Genomic DNA, 17,213 nt, shown 5'->3' with positions numbered 1-17,213 from the left:
CCTAACCTTAACCTAAAACTGATTCTAACTTTAACCTTAAAACCAGGTCTTAACCCTCAAACTGCCTCAACTAAGTGAGGACCAGCCAACATGTCCTCACTGTCATACAGTATGGTCTAGACCTCAAACTGGGTCTCACACACACACACACACACACACACACCAACTTCACAGCACATGTAAAGCTAGTTAAGTTTCTGGATCAGGTAGAATGATTGGGGTCCTTTAGGGGGTCTGACTCTGGTGGTGAACCTGAACCTGCAGGAAGGAAAACAAAGTTATATTCAAGAAAAACCCACCTGACTTGATCCTGTTTGTAAATACCAACATGATGCTTAATGCCTGAGAAGATAAAACAACTGTCAAGACTCTGAACATGAGAAACATATGAAGAACGTGTTGTGTTGTCTGCTCATCATGAATATGTTGAGACAAGAAATTATCTCAACTCACCTTTCTTACAATTTAGTGGGATGACACCCTTGACTACAAGCACAGCTAGAAGAACTCCAACAATGACAACAACAGCAACCAAAAGAAAGCCGAGAACTCCAGCAACAACAATCCACCCAGTGGAGGACTCATTGGACGACTCTGCAACTGATGACAAAGAGTTGATGTAACAGTCAGAATGTAGCTGCATATCATATACAGCAGATTGGACATCACAGCCGACACAAAGAGAACAACTAAAGGTGTGCGTGCTCCTGAAACCTAAAGTCTCAAACTATGGGCAGATAAAAACACCACTGGGATGACTCTCAGCAGGAACACTGATGTCAGCATTGATCTTGAGGCCAGCCTCCTCCTGCTTGGCTGCACAGCTCAGAGGCTGCTTCTGGTTTTGGTCTCGGTAGCGAGGAGGCTGATGTTGTAGCGTCGTCCTCTTTCTGAGACGTGCCGCTCATCAGCAGGAACAATGTTTGAATCGCTGTCCTGCCGCCTCCACTTCAGGCTGTTTACACGTGACCGCTGCTAAACTCCCGCTGTACCTGAGATCTGCAAACGTGTGAGGCGATCTGCGTGCAGCCGAGGTTCTCTACACCCTGAGCCGAGGCTACGATGGACTCTGGACTACGTCTCGTCAGCACGTCTGTATTTCACCATGGTCGTTGTTACAGCGAGTGTTGATGAGCTTTGTTCAAAGAAAATATTAACCATCCGGCGAAACATGAGGCGTAGCTAGGTTTATGTTTCACTGAGCAGTAAAAGTACGATTTGAGGTACTTGTACTTGACTTGAGTATTTGCATTTTATATTACTTTGTACTTCTACTTCACTACATTTATCAGACAGATGTAGCAACTAGTTCCTTTGATCTTACATACAAAACATGTGATATCTGAGAAAATATAATGTTTTTGCTACTTTAATGTTGCTGATACTTTTATACTTTTACTCAAGTGGACTTTTGAATGCAGGACTTTTACTTGTACTTGCACTGTGCTTAAGTACAGATTTCAGGTACTTGTACTTTACTTGAGTACTTCCAATTCATGCTACTTTATACTTCAACTTTACTACATTTCAATGGAAATATTTGTCTTTTTAGTTACTTTGATTTTACATACAAAACATATGATCAGGCTATAAAATAATACTTTTATATAATACTTTTGCTACTTTAGGTACATTTGAAGTGGACTTTGAATGCAGGACTTTTACTTGTAACAGAGTATTTTGACACAGTGGTGTTGCTACTTTTACTGAAGTAGAGAATCAGAGGACTTCTTCCTCGCTGACTTCTGCCCAGCGATGTGAACATTAAACTCATGATGTGCTTCTTGGTGGTGGGGGGGCTCCACAGTTATCGGGGCACAATGGGAGCGGAGCGACACACAGTCTGGATTTATGCAGCGTGAGACTCCTGAAGCTCCAACTCTTCAAGCTAAATACACTTTCAACTCATTAATAAAAGGCCGTAAAGAATATTTGGAGATTCTCGTACACAGACACAGATCTGAGGACACACGTACAGACTGAGATACACTTTCAGATCTCTCCACATACATCTGTAAATAATACAGCTCTATACAATTCTTCCTTTGCAGCTGACAAACGCTCAGAAAAGGTCACAGTGGAATCTAGATTTTCTGTTGGGAGAATGTTTCAGAGCATGATCATTTATTTTGCTGTGAAACAACAGGTCTGGTCATGATTTCTGAATCTGAATTCATCCTTCAGCATCAAATCCATTCAGAAGATCTCTCATCAGCTTCTGCTGCTTTAATACTCAGAATTACTACAATTATAAAATGATAACTCGTGTTTGAACCTTGAAGCTACAACCTGAATAAGAGCTGATGATGATCAGATATCTTTTCTTTTTGCACTAATCACAAGTCGACACTGTGCAGTAAAGACTGCAGGTCCAAAGCCTTTCTGTGCCTCCGTGGTATCATATTATCACCAGGAACTATCACTGTATATGTTCACAGTCAAAGTCTGGTCCTAGTTGTTAGTTTCACTTCAGTTTCTAGTGAAGAAATGAAAGAATCAAACCTGATCTCCGTCTCTGAGTGTCCTCATGTTGTCTGTTATGAGACTCATGTGTGACTTGGCTGCTGTAACTCTGCAGTTTCCCATCGGGATCAATGAAGTCCTCTATCTCTCTATCTCATCTATTCATCTAATCACAGCTAATAAAACCTTCAGACAGCCTCGCTGTATTTTGGTGGCACATGTGACACAATAATTCTTCAATTTCACAACTTCTTTTCTTTTCTCTGGTGGAACAAACATGTCACTGATTCTGACGACTTCCGTCTCTAAATCACCTCGTGAGGTGTTTTCATGCCGATCCTCAGCTTCAGGTTGCAGCAGCCGTTTTTAAATCTGTTCCTGGGTTTGGTGTGAGAGACTGATCAGACTGATCTCAAGATTTACTACAAACTCCACTTCTTTCTGTTATTTCCCTCCACAGCGTCTCATTCTTCCTCTCATCTCTGTAGATTCATCAAGTGGAGTCTTTGGAACATTTTCCACATCAGTAGACTTGTCTTTATTCTAATTTCAAACGCTTTGAGATCATTCACTTTGCCTTCAGTCTGAACACACGTTCAACTTTTTAAAACCTAATAACACATGAATAATTAAAATTCTTTGAGGATTAAAATACCACTGACCACTGATATGCACATAGATCTCAGCGTGAATCTGATGGTTGATCTCCTCCTGAGTAGCAACACAGCGATAGCGGTCGGTCTTGGTCACAGTAGTTTGGAGGATGATGTCGTAGCTGCCTCCTCTTTCTGAGACCTGTGGTTCTTTAGCAGGAAGGATGTTTCCAGCACTGTCCTGCCACTCTACTGTAGGCTTTGGAGAAGCACCTCGAACAACACACTGCAGCAGCGACCAGTCCTTTGTTTCATCAAGTATTGTGATGTATGGTTCTGGAGCTGCACCTGTGAAGATGAAGTGTAAACAGACAACAAGTGACACATCAGTTATAAAGGACAATTACAGGATTATATATGTATATTGTTCAGCCCTTCTCTGCTTGTAAATGAAGATTAAAGTGTTTAAGAGAAAAGTACAATAGAAGCCTCAGTTGCACCTCCCTGCATTGTTAGATAGGACGTGATATTTAACACTTTTAACTTCTACCAAACGTTTGGTGACTATTTACAAGTGCAAACACTATTTGTGACTCATATGATGACAGAAGCACAGACACAGTGAAGACGTTTGGACAACACTTGAGTTTTTACGTTACATTTGAAATGACATCACATGAAATGTGTTGTCTGACATGTAGACAATATTTTCTGTTACACTAAAGTAAAATAAAGAGTGTGAAAATATGAAACACAGGGTCTTCAACAGCATGTGCACCCCTTGTGTTATCAGGGCTGAACGTGTCAGTGATGCACTCAGTGGCCACTTTATTAGGTACACCTGTACAATCTAATGCATTAAGTTTCCTTTCATGATGGTTAGTGGTGGTGTTGAACTGGACTGCATTATATTCACAGGTGTTTCTAATATTCTGAGCCCTCATGTTGAAATTAGAAACACCTCTCAGTATAATGTAGTCCAGTACAACACCACCTTCAACTATGAGCTCAGTAACAAACATGTAGTTTCATTTACACACAAAGTCAACAACAACTGAACATTATGAACTTCATGAAGGCAGAATTTATAGCAGAGCTGTTGTATTGAATTGCAACAGACTGTACAGGTGTACCTAATAAAGTGACCACTGAGTGTATTTGATCAACAGTCTCATGCTGCCAGAATGGAAAACTGATCATCACAAAGAGGAAGGACAGCATCATCATCTATTTATTCTTTAAACTACACGTTTGTTCAGGTTTTAGAATTTGAGTTCATCCATCACTCTAAAATCCATAAAAATGTATTTGAGCAACATATAAATTACATTTTGATTGAATATTTTATATGAACCAAATTAGCCACAAATGAGGAACGAACTATTCCAAAATAAACATGCAAAACACTTTGAGTGTCACTAAAATAACATAAAACCTGTTATGAAATATGAAACTCAGGGTTTTCAAAAGAAAACAAACCTCTTGTGTCATAAATTGTATCAGTGAGAATTTTCTGCTCAACATCTTCGTGCTGCTCAGATCTCATATTCAGGTTTGAGACTCAGATTAAAAACTATTTGGAGGGATTTCCACTTCACGCTACTTTATACTTCTGCTTCACTAAATTTAAGAGGGAAATATTGTACTTTTGACTCCACTACATTTATCAGACAGATATAGTTACTAGTTCATTTGATCTCACATACAAAACATATCAGCAACTTATAGAATAAAATACTTTTTAATAATACTTTTACTTCTTCAAGTATGTTTTAAATACGTTTTGTTGATACTTTTACTCCAATGGACTCGAGTAAAGAATCAGAGTACTTCTTCCACACTGACTACTGCCCAGCGACGTGTCCAATCAGAAGACCTCTCATTCAGAATTACTACAAATATAAAATGATAAGTAATGTTAGAAACTTGTAGCTACAACCTGCATGAGATACATGATGATATAGTTTTGTTGTTATTTTCACTGATACAGGGTGTGTGTGTATCTTTGCATTTCTTATTTTACATTTAAGGTTATTTATTAACTTTAGAAAACAAACACCTTCGTATTACTTTAGTGCAACAGAAAACACTGTTAAGAGTTCTAATAGAAGCATATTTCAAATCATATTTAAGATTTTGTAGCAGAACAAATGATGCTAAAAGTTGAGGGACGTTCAAACGTTTCCGTTGTGCGTTCAATGATAAACCTTGAAGTGTGTTTACTGAGCTGAGAGACGTCGAGAGCAGAGTTACTGCTTGTTAGCTTGTTGCTTCATTAAGTGGAGAAGAAAGTTAAGTTCAACCTGTTTACACTCAGTACTTCTGCTGTCAGGAAGCTGCAGGCAGAATCACACATCTGACTGTAAATCACAGCTGTGTATCGCACTGTGCCGCCATCTTGTGTCCTCTGTGTCCTCTGTCTCTACGGCCTTACGCTTCAGTCATACGCCACCTGTGATTGGTTCAATCAGCCCACATGCTTCAGTGAGCTGCACACTGTCACATTTAATACAAACCACAAGCCAAATGTGAGTAAATGTGTGAAGTGGTGAACATCTGTGAACTCCTGGTTTCAGGCTCAGACAGAGGAGGATGATTCCTGCCCAGATTTAGAAATCAGAGCGGGAACAGTTTCACTGCTGTTTCATCTCCATTTTCACTTCAAGTCTAAATCTAATGCTGGACTTTAAGTTAGTTCTGCTTGTAATCAACCGACAACCAGCTATTGCAGAAGCAGTGAATGAAGTCACATGACTGCAAACATGTTGGTCATCTGGGACCTTCAGTGTAATGCAGTAGGCACTAATCACAAGTCGACACTGTGCAGTAAAGACTGCAGGTCCAAAGCCTTTCTGTGCCTCCATGGTATCATATTATCACCAGGAACTATCACTGTATATATTCACAGTCAAAGTCTGGTCCTAGTTGTTAGTTTCACTTCAGTTTCTAGTGAAGAAATAAAATAATAAAACCTGATCTGCATCTCTGAGTGTCCTCATGTTGTCTGTTATGAGACTCATTAATAAATCACTCTCTCTCTTATGTAATCTATCTAATTACAGCTAATAAATATTTTAGAGCCTCAGTATATTCTGGTGGCACACGTGTTACATTCATTTGTTATACCCTGTTTTTCTTTTCACTTGTGGCACTAAATGTCAGCGATTGCTGTGATTTCAGTCTCTAAATCGGCCGACTGATCGGCCAGCTGTTCCTAAATCTATTACTGTGTTTGTGTGTGAAGTATTTACCAAATCATAAGTTCCTGCTGATTCGTTTCAGAGCAGTGATTCACTGAACTGGGTTGCACCCTTCAGTCTTAAGGACCGTCTGAGTCGAGCCCTCAGTCATGTGTTAATTGGTTGCCAGGCAACATCTGTAGCTGCGTCCAATCAGAGAGCCGCCAACAATGAAAACATGGAAATGATTTCAGCATCATAAGATTCAACATAACTTGCAGAAAATAAGTTTTAAGGGTTCAAGTGAAATATCAAACTAAGCTACTAACACTTTGTAAAGGTCCAGCAGGTGTTGCTTTGTCTTCGTCTCTCTAGATGCACGTATGCAGGAATGTATTAGTTTTAGAATAATATGTGTTCATGCAGTTTAGAGTGAGAGGGAGGGAAACATGCTGCCTGACGGACATGACTGGGTCATTAAGTGGAACATTAGTACTGACATAACTGATCATTTTAGCAATATTATATTATTTAGTAGAATACCATTTAACAGTAAGACAAGTGGAGCTTAGAGCTCCATTTTTCACCAGAGTCATGTCAGATAATGTTCTATCACCTCATATACTGTGTTTTCTGCAGCAAACTAGTAAATGAAGCTACACCACAGTTACACCTGGTAGTTAGTATGTGGTAATCTCTCTAACAACAAGCTCAACTGTATGTAAGAATTACTTTGTGTGGTGTCACCCATTTTAATTTGGTGATGCAGAAATCTTCACTTATTAACAACATATATATACGTACATATAACTAGGCCAAGTACAAAGAGGGGACTTGGATCAGGGCTGACCTTCAGTCTCTGCAGGCAGTGAAGAAGTGCTGCTGACAAGATCTGGGCATCAAAATGTGTGTTTTTATGGTTTAACATAGAATAGCTTGTGTTTTGGTACTATGAGTGTCATGCTGCACATCACTTCTCAATGTTCATCATTTCTGTCCTCAAACTTTTCCTCTGAAATGTAACTGCACATCATGAACAGCACATATAGTATTAGTGTATAATCATTAAAGAGAACGATTCATGATGTTCATGCTCCTAAAAGGTGAATTCAGACTGAACGCAAAGTTAACTTTTGCCTTGATTGAATCCTGTGAATTTGACTGTTGGAGTGTTTTACAGTTACAGTTTGTGTTTATTCAGAACAAACGCCTGAAATACTGACACGATACTACTGATACAGACGTTAGCTATGCGTCCAGGCCATAGACTGTATAACAGAAGTTGACGCAGCCACTGTGACGTCACCCATTAGTTTGTGGACAACCGTTTTGAAGCCTTGAGTTTGGCATTTTGGCCGTCGCCATCTTGTTTTTTTGGAATTAGAAACAACATTATTTGGACGAGAGGGTGGATCTGAGGATCTGAGAACCTGAAGACACTATGCACGCCTACCTGTACCACCAAGTAAATCATACCCTGCTTTCTCGTCTATTTTACTCTACATGGGACCATAATTTACAAAATGAACATCATGCCGTATTGAAGAAGACTTGAAACTAGCGATTGAGACCATAAACTTATCAGGAAAATGACTTCTATACTATTGGACTTATTTTTGCAAGTCGCCCCCTGCTGGTCATTAGAAAGAATGCAGGTTTAACGCACTTTAGCATTGGCTTAACTCTTCGGACCCGGAGGTTTGAGGTTGGTCCAGTCTGAAGACACATTCAATGTTTTGACATAAACAATCAAAATTATTTGAATATAAAAATATAAATAGGAAGAATCTCACCACTGATATGCACATAGGTCTCAGCATGAATCTGATGGTTGATCTTCTCCTGAGTAGCAACACAGCGATAGCGGTCGGTCTTGGTCACAGTAGTTTGGAGGATGATGTCGTAGCTGCCTCCTCTTTCTGAGACCTGAGGTTCTTTAGCAGGAAGGATGTTTCCAGCACTGTCCTGCCACTCTACTGTAGGTTTTGGAGAAGCACCTTGAACCTCACACTGCAGCAGTGACCAGTCCTTTGTTTGATCAAGTGTTGTGATGGATGGCTTTGGAGCTGCACCTGTGAAGATGAAGTGTAAACAGACAACAAGTGACACATCACTTATAAAGGACAATTACAGGATTATGTATGATTTTTGTTCATCCCTTCCCTGCTTGTAAATGAAGATTAAAGTGTTTAAGGATGGAGACTATGGTACTGTTGAGTTGTATTGCGTTTTACTAACAGGTGTTGCTATTATTTTGTCCACAGAAACACCTGTTTGTATAACACAAAGCAGTTCAACAGCACCACAAACTACATCCTCTGAACTGAAAACTGAACACATTCATGAAGGGAGGATTTATTGGAAGACTGCTTTATTAGAAGCAGAACTATATTTAAATCCAGCATTACAACAAGAATTATAAATTAGACTATGTTAGTTTTAGATATGTGTACCATATCACTTGTATTTATTTGAGTGTATCTGGTTTGTAATGTGATTTCCCATGGGGCTGGAAAACTAAACCTGTTTAGAACAATGCCTTTATCAATGTTAACATATCATTGAAGATACACTGACTGATATACTGGTTTGGGAACAGGTAATTTAAATCAAGTATCACAGAGAGTGACCGTTGCACGTTAAACACAATTTCTTGCTGTTATAAAATTGTTACATGGAAATTCTTATAAACTTTTAAAATGTGTCCAAACCAGATATGTGTTGGTGTATAATGTGTCCACTTATCAGTGATGAGTTACTTCACGTACATGGCGATGTAAAAATGAGTGACGTCATCAAAATCAGGACTCACCTGGGATGTTTTCCTCTAATCTGTTCTTTAAGATACGATCTAAAAGGAAAAACAAAACATAATTATGTTAGAGTGCTTGTCTGATATCATCAACCTCATACACAGGTAACACTGGGGGGAAAACATGAAAATTGTCACTTAAAGAGTCAGTAAACACATCTGGCAGGGCCTCCTTCGTACCCAGCTGTGAGGAGGTCGCCAACCTGCTGATCCCGAGTGATGTAACTGCCTCGAGGAGGGGTCTCCTCCGACCTAACATGGTCAGTATTTGTGACACTTCACAGGTCCTGTCATTGTGAACCTGTGACTGCAGCTGAATCTGCATCCAGCATGAAGGGCCTGTCTCAAGATGTAAGTCCAGCTAATCAGGATAATCAGGAGTTATCTGGCTTCACTGTTGGTTGTGGATACTAGTTAAATAGAGAGTCCCGCACACTGAAACAATAAAAATAGTGAATAGTCATCTTTGCACTTTACAGCTTTAGAGTAGCTGGATTAGATGGATTTTGTTATCTTAGCACATTACCAGGCTAGTATTCTCCCTGTTTCCAGTCTTTATGCTAAGCTAAGCTAACCAGCTGCTGGATGCAGCTTCATATTTAACGGACAGATATAAAAGTGGTATCAATCTAACTCCCTGCCAGAAATCAAATGGGCGTAATTCCCAAAATGTCAATCTATTCCTTTTAAGAAAGGAACAAGTGGCCTGCACAATCACTTCCAAAATGAGATATTAAACATTACAGTAACAGTCAATTCTAGTATGTTGGCTATACACTCTTCTAAAATTGATCCAGGAACTCTGAGGAAACATCTGTCAAACATCAACAGATTAAAATGTTGATCTCTGTGGGGAACATGATTAAATGAGGTAAAACATGCAGAATATAAGCAGTGGGGAGGATGGGTTTCTTTAATATTACTGATGTTTATCTGTTAGTTTGTTCCTTTAACAACACAGATGAATACTGTTACGTAGGAAAAAGAAATGCAACAGATTTAATGTGTATTTGGATTCTAGCTGAAGCTAATTTGCAGATGTGTTATTCTGACTGTTTGATATCAACTTGACGTGAGCACATCTGGGACACTTGAACCAGTCGCGTCTGTAAAAGAGTCTTTCTAACCGTTTCATTGAAGCACTCACCAACAATAAGGGCAACGCGGGATCGTCTTTCTGGCTGCTGATGTGGAAAATCACAGGTGTAGTTTCCACTGTCAGTCACCTTTGTGTTTCTGATCACTATGGAGGCGTTACCGAACTGCAGTTCATCTTCAAAATGAAAGACCCTTCCTTCAAACAGCTTGTCTTGACCTTCTTTGCCTTTATTGTAAAGTATGCCATTATTATAGAAGAAAACCTCCTTCTGACCATCTTTCTTCCAGTCAAAGAGCTCTTGGACAATGTTCTGCTCGGTGCCGAGGGAACAGGGTAAAATGGCATCACTCCCTTCTTTCACGACCATGTTAATGACCTCTGGCCCTGGAAGACAAAAACATGTATTATTCAGTGTGTTCACATGCAGAGTCATCAGGTTAGAAAGAAAGTCAGAAAACACTTTTACATGTAGCACAATTGCCCCAAAACACCAGTTTATGAGCAGTTTAGCAAGTAGTCAAATTTCTCCTCTAACACATTATTTTGGGTTATGTCTGATGCTTGGACAGACGTATTTTAAGTCTATTAAAGCTTCTAGTTAATTAGCCTGAGCTTTTTTGTTATTGGGCCTTGTGTTTGAATTGTACAAGTTCTATTTAGTTGTTCTGCTAACACCAGGAGAAACTGGAGTTTCATTTGTTTTAGATCTGGATTTAATGGATTGGATTCAACGACACAACTACTACAGTATCCTGCTTCACTGCTGCGACAGACGTAGTTTTTTGACCTCGTCATGCAAATATGTCCACAGATGTGAACCTCAAGGTGGCGCTAAAAGGAATGTCAGGGGACCAAAAGTCAGCCAGAGCCAGAACGATGTGGCCTCACATAATGTGATCACATTCACTGCAGAGTTGAGCTGTTGGAAGTGCGCTTCACCTTCCTGCCACGACTTTTACTTCCTGGCCAGAAACACTTATTTATCAGATAACGTCTCCCCACCCACATGAGTAGAACCACTTCTCTCTGGTTTTTATTTAAATGTGATGCGTGAATGTCATTAAGCCTAATAAATTAAATAAAGAAACATGACAAACCTCTAAACTTGTAATTCCTACAGGTGAGCCACAGCTGCAGTTTCCAGCTGGTTGCATGGAGAGATTGTGAAGAAGCTATTCTATTTCTAAAATAGAAAATTATGATTTGGTACATAAATCTTCACATATTTGTGTTAAAGAGGAAAATAAACACACACATATGATTACAAATTGGTGTGATGCCGATCTTCAAAATGTTTGTCACAATAATCAACAAACAGGCTACAATGAGCCAAATTCCCAGGACACGCCTCCACCTGCCTGAGTCAGCTGTGACAGTGTTCAACAACATCCAGCTGAAACATCTGGAACGTGACTGCTGGTGTTGATGGGGGGGTACCTGAGCTCATCTCACAGGACTGTCGGGGTACGTCACACAAATAATGTTCGGGGGCAACTGCTCTAAACAACACTCAGACTTCATCTACAGTCCACTACTGCAATATCTCTGCTCCACCCACCCCACCCCACCCACCACCCCACCGCCAAAACCCAACATTTCTTAATAGATGAGTTAATATTTCTGTTTTCCACATAATAATGTCATCACTTTGTATACGAGAATGTGTATTATTGTATTATTGTTATTCAGTGAGAGACAACGGAGCGCCACAGGAAATCATCACCATCAGACTCAGAATAGACAGACTGACTCTGGACTTATTTCACCGTCATAAACTACTACCTCATTATTTATTCTTTATCCTCTGTTTACACTTCACCAGTGCAATACACACACACACACATTGTTTAAAGTGTTTAATTAACTGTTTTGTTACCACTTGATGATCTGGATGAGGTGTGACTGTGAGTGTGGCTTGCTGCAAACGAGTATATGTGTGTACCGGGCAGGATGTTCTATGTTGGTAGTTTATTCCTTTCAGAGGTGCTGTATTTAATTTAACTTGATGGTAATATTCATTTTCATACGTGTTATTTTCTTAATGTTAATTGTTTGAGTAAGAGATTTATTTCTTTTAAGTTTTTCAAAGTTTACTTTCTATTATCGACGAGGAGTGGTACTGCGAAATAAAGTGCAGTCCAGGTCTCAGCCACGATCTTGAATCCTGCGTCTGGTGCCTCCTTCTCTCCGCACCACACTCCACTACAAACACTAAAATACACAACGCAGAGTCCAGGCGGGGGGGGTGCAGAGGCAGTGGGTTACATATATACACACATACATATATACATACGACGGACGGGAGCACCTGTAACTTTTGTAATGCATCGCTGTAGATTAAACTACCCAACAGTATATAAAGTACTTCAACCTGAAACATCTACAGCAGTAAAATGACACAGACGCATGAATGCAGCAGAAATATGAATCCAGAAAGATGACAGAGGACAGCAACACTGACTGTTGCCTTTTTACTGCGACATGAGAACTTTTACTTTTAATAATACTCGCATACTTGAAGTAAGGTGGAGAAATGTTACTTGTAGTGTAGTTTTACTTCAGTAAAGGATCTGAGTACTTCTTCCTCCACTGTACATGTGTTTATGTTCATTTGTTCACCTACTAGCTTTGATATAATCGTAACATCTTTGATCTTGAGTTTGTTCTTGTTTTTCACTGAATATCTTTGTGCATCTTCCTGAACGCTGTTCTGGGAACAGTTTGAGAGGCTGGAGTTAAGAAAGTTGATTCTGATGATAGTTGTTTTTTTTCTCTGGTTTTGTGTGATTTGTTGTTGGTTGTTTGTTTTTGTTGTGCTTGTGTTTATTAATAAACACCATGATCTGAATATAGGCTGCTATAAGTTCATGTCAGTATTCATACAGCGCAGGTGGAGGACAAAAACTCACTATTAAACTAAACAACATGGAAAACTCTCACATTTATGGTTTCTCCTTTAGTTCATGTCATAAAACGCGTCAGTCTGCGGACACACACACACACACACACACACACACGCACACACACACGACCAAAGTTACGCAATCGGAGCAACAATCAATCAGGTTTCACAGGAAGAAGAGCTGTGCGTCTACAACACACACGACAGGATGGAGACGACGCCCTGCACCCCCCCCCCCCCCCCCCCATCCACCCACACGCATGCACGCACGCACGCACACGCACGCGCACACACACCGCACCTGCAGCAGAAATGACGCCACATCCAAAGTTATAAAGAGACACACTGAGCTGTGAGGTGGGGGGGTGAATATTGATCCGTGCTAATCATTAGGAGACATTTGACATTATTATCTTACTGTGATTTCTACTAAACTGCGCAGCAGACAAATCATATCCTGTTCCCAGACCCCCCCGCATGTTTCCGGATTCTTCAGCCATTTCAATGAAATGAAATCCCATTATAAGTACAGCTGAGTGTGATGATCGTCTCTCTTACCGCCTCCCCCCGCAGTGGTCGTGACCGCGGAGCAGCTGAGGAGACAGAGACACGCGAGAGGAAGCGGCTCCATGTTGGTCGAAGTCTTCCGAGAATTAAACATCTCAACACTTTGACATCTCTACATGACGATGCTGAGGCCGCTCCCGGCCTCCTGATTGGTCCTCCCGAAACACTTTCGGTCTCTCAGTTTCTGCAAACTGCAACAAGAAGAACACTTCCGGCACAAATCCTTCAGAATAAAAGCGTCGTCTCCACATGTGTTAACACTGACTCGCTCAGATTTCAAGTCAAAATGCAAAATGAGCAGTTCTTCATCTTCACACTGAATCTTTAAACCTTCTCCACTATACGTCCGACCTGCTGTTTCTCCAGAATACAAACTCATGAACTGCACTTAAGACTTTTCTGTTTGCCTTTTAAGTTAAACTTGGGATTATTTATTCACATTTTACACAACTGTAATGTTCATTCTCCTATTTTTATCTCCAATTTTATTGTTTTACTCTTTTCAAATCCTGTTACAGAGCGGGGTCGCCGAGTGCTGAGGCGCATAGTGCGTAAAAGTCTCCAAAGCTCTGCTGACTCGATAACTGCAGAGTTCCAAACCAGCTCTGGCATTAACATCAGCACCAAAACTGAGCGCCGGGAGCTTCACGGCATGGCTTTCCATGGCCGAGCAGCTGCATGCAAGCCTTACATCACCGAGCACAATGCCAAGCGTCGGGTGGAGTGGTGCAAAGCACGCTGCCACTGGACTCTGGATCCGCTGGACTCTGGAGCCGCTGGACTCTGGAGCCCCTGGACTCTGGAGCCGCTGGAGCCGCTGGACTCTGGAGCCGCTGGACTCTGGACCCACTGAACTCTGGAGCCGCTGGACTCTGGACCAGTGGACTCTGGAGCCGCTGGAGCCGCTGGACTCTGGAGCCGCTGGACTCTGGACCCACTGAACTCTGGAGCCGCTGGACTCTGGAGCCGCTGGACTCTGGACCAGTGGAAACGTGTTGTGTGGAGTGAAGAATCACGCTTCTCTCTCTGGCAGTCTGATGGACGAGTCTGGGTTTGGTGAATGCCACGGGAATGTTACCTGCCTGACTGCATTATGCCAACTGTAAAGTTTGGTGGGGGAGGGATGATGCTATGGGGCTGTTTTTCTGGGGTTGGCCTCGGCCCCTTAGTTCCAGTGAAGGGAAATGTTAATGCTTCATCTTACCAAGTCATTTTGGACAACTCTATGCTTCCAACTCTGTGGGAACAGTTTGGGGGAGGCCCTTTTCTGTTCCAGCATGACTGTGCCCCCCAGTGCACAAAGCAAGGTCCATAAAGACATGGTTGGATGAGTTTGGTGTGGAAGAACTTGACTGGCCCGTACAGAGCCCTGACCTCAACCCCACTGAACACCTTTGGGATGAACTAGAACGGAGATCGCGAGCCAGGCCTTCTCGTCCAACGTCAGTGTCTGAGCTCACAAATGCTCTTCTGGATGAACGGGCAAAGATTCCCACAGACACGCTCCAAAATCTTGTAGAAGAAGAAGAGTGGAAGCTGTTCTAGCTGCAAAGGGGGGACCAACTTCATATTAATGCCTATGAATTTGGAATGGGATGTCATAAAAGCTCCTGTAGGTGTAATGTGTCGGTGGCCCAATACTTTTGTCCATATAGTGTATCTACCCCAGTTCTTCATCGCCTGATTGTTGTGTAACCTCAGCGGTAGCTACTTTTCAAGGCCGACTCAGATGTTCTACGAGCTATTCAGTATCTCTGTACTAGTTGTTACTAATAGCTGCCTCTCTGTGTCCAGGATCATCTTCAGCCTGCCTGCCACCACCCTGCCTCCCAGCTATCCTCATCTGCCACGCTTCCTTCCCTTCACGCTCACGCCAGCCTCACTCACTTCCCTATTGCCTTTGGATTTCATTCCCCTGCCGTCAGCTTCCATTTAATAATAAAACCTCACCTTATCCAAATAACCCTGGCCGTGTCCTGCACTTGGGTCCCTCCAGTGTGTGTACCATAAACATTGTAAGAGAAAGCTAAAAGAAAAAAACAAGTACTGCAAAAGCCAAGAATCATAGCTATGAAACGGAAACATTTACAATAAAGAAATGTGTAAAATATATCAGTTTTTAAAATGAAATGAGCTGCACAGTGTTTGAAGAGAAGAGGATAGAATGTGCAGAATACTGGTCACAGTATAAAGAAGGTAATGTAATGCATTGAGTCAGATGTGGGGGGTAATTATCACGCCTTATCTTTGTTCATGTCAATAGTTCGGATCACTGAGAGTCAAATTTACTGCTTCCAGCTCCTGAACAGTCTGACATCTGCAGTGAATTAGCTGCCGTGTCTGACCACAGAAGAGGGCGAGCTGACGAAGTGAGAATCAGTAGCTGGTTCCAAAGCTGTACTTCTACGGACGTTTCTCATATCAACCAAATGCTGCTCCTTATGTCATCGTCACTGCTGTAATCAGGCGAGAGACAAGGAGAAAGCAGAAGAGACGGCAGAGGAGGCATGGAGGTAAATAAGGAAGGATCAACTTCAGATCATAAGATAAATTACAGCAAAACGACAGAGATTTGTCATCAACGAGAATCTCACTATTTCATCATGCGTAATAAAACACCTCAACAGCGTCCAGATACTGTAACAACCCAACACGGTCCGAAAGGTAGAAATTAGAAAAAGACAACATCAGGTACATCGGGACCAAGAATCAATGTTCAGATGAATGTATATATTTTAACCATACATGGAATATTTGTTTCACTATGTCGTCTAATATTAATACCCACATCGTGTGGACAGTGTGGGATTTTGACCTGTTATGAACACTTTTAACCCCAAAATCCCAAAGCAGCTGGTCTCCAGAGTCTTCTGTCGGTAGGCCCTGAATGTTCATTTTCTATGTGAGCAAAAATCTAGTTTCAACTAATATCAACATATTTACAGCTTATTCACTTCAACTTTGGCTTTAAAGTTTCTCTTCTGAATGTTAATAAATCAGATTGTATTTGGAAAACAGCGCAGATATCTTCAGTGTACATGAGACCTGAATATGAGGCACCATAAGTCTGAATGTGTGTGTGCAAACTGAGCCTCTCTACAGTATTTCAGGTGTCACAGATTTTACACAATAAAGAGAAATGTTAGTTTTGGGACAGTGAACCAATTATGGGCATATGTGATTGATTTGTCATTTTTACATTTTTAAGTTTTAATCACCTCTGATAAAGGAATTAGTTTCCAAACGGGGGTCCAGGGACACCTGAGCATCCATGAAGAGGTTCCCTGCAAAATAACCACTAAATGTCACATCTGTCTCATTTACTGTAGAACAATTAATCCAGAGTCCACACAAAAATCTTAAAATTATCACCTCTTTTGGGTTATGAGTCCTTAAAACATGACAGTATAATAGTATACTATACAGTATAACAAAATAATTATCACTTTTCATTTTGTATCAGCTGACAATCAATCAATGTCAATAAATAAATCATGTGACCCCCTAAATGTTCTCTGGAGGACTCTGACGTCGCGACTGATAACTGGTCTAAAGAGTTTTAATCTGGAGGCCTTGATACAAAACACCCAGCGACACT

The 17,213-nt window shown here is 41.0% G+C and overlaps 1 protein-coding gene across 1 annotated transcript; it reads right to left on the bottom strand.

Annotated features, from left to right (window-relative positions):
* Positions 1 to 225: 225 nt before the first annotated feature.
* Positions 226 to 11,593, bottom strand: LOC139283349 (CD276 antigen homolog). Its single transcript, XM_070903347.1, has 6 exons — positions 11,584 to 11,593; positions 10,195 to 10,530; positions 8,029 to 8,307; positions 3,126 to 3,404; positions 993 to 1,093; positions 226 to 258 (listed from the first exon to the last, which is right to left on the bottom strand). The coding sequence occupies exons 1-6, from the start codon at positions 11,591 to 11,593 to the stop codon at positions 226 to 228; spliced, it is 1,038 nt and encodes a 345-aa protein (XP_070759448.1).
* Between the last annotated feature and the right edge of the window lie 5,620 nt (positions 11,594 to 17,213).

Source organism: Enoplosus armatus, chromosome 3 (assembly GCF_043641665.1).
Source record: "Enoplosus armatus isolate fEnoArm2 chromosome 3, fEnoArm2.hap1, whole genome shotgun sequence".
In the NCBI taxonomy this organism is placed as follows: Eukaryota; Metazoa; Chordata; class Actinopteri; order Centrarchiformes; family Enoplosidae; genus Enoplosus; species Enoplosus armatus.
The sequence above is the reverse complement of the archived record's forward strand: the minus strand, read 5'-3'. Positions and strand labels throughout refer to the sequence as shown.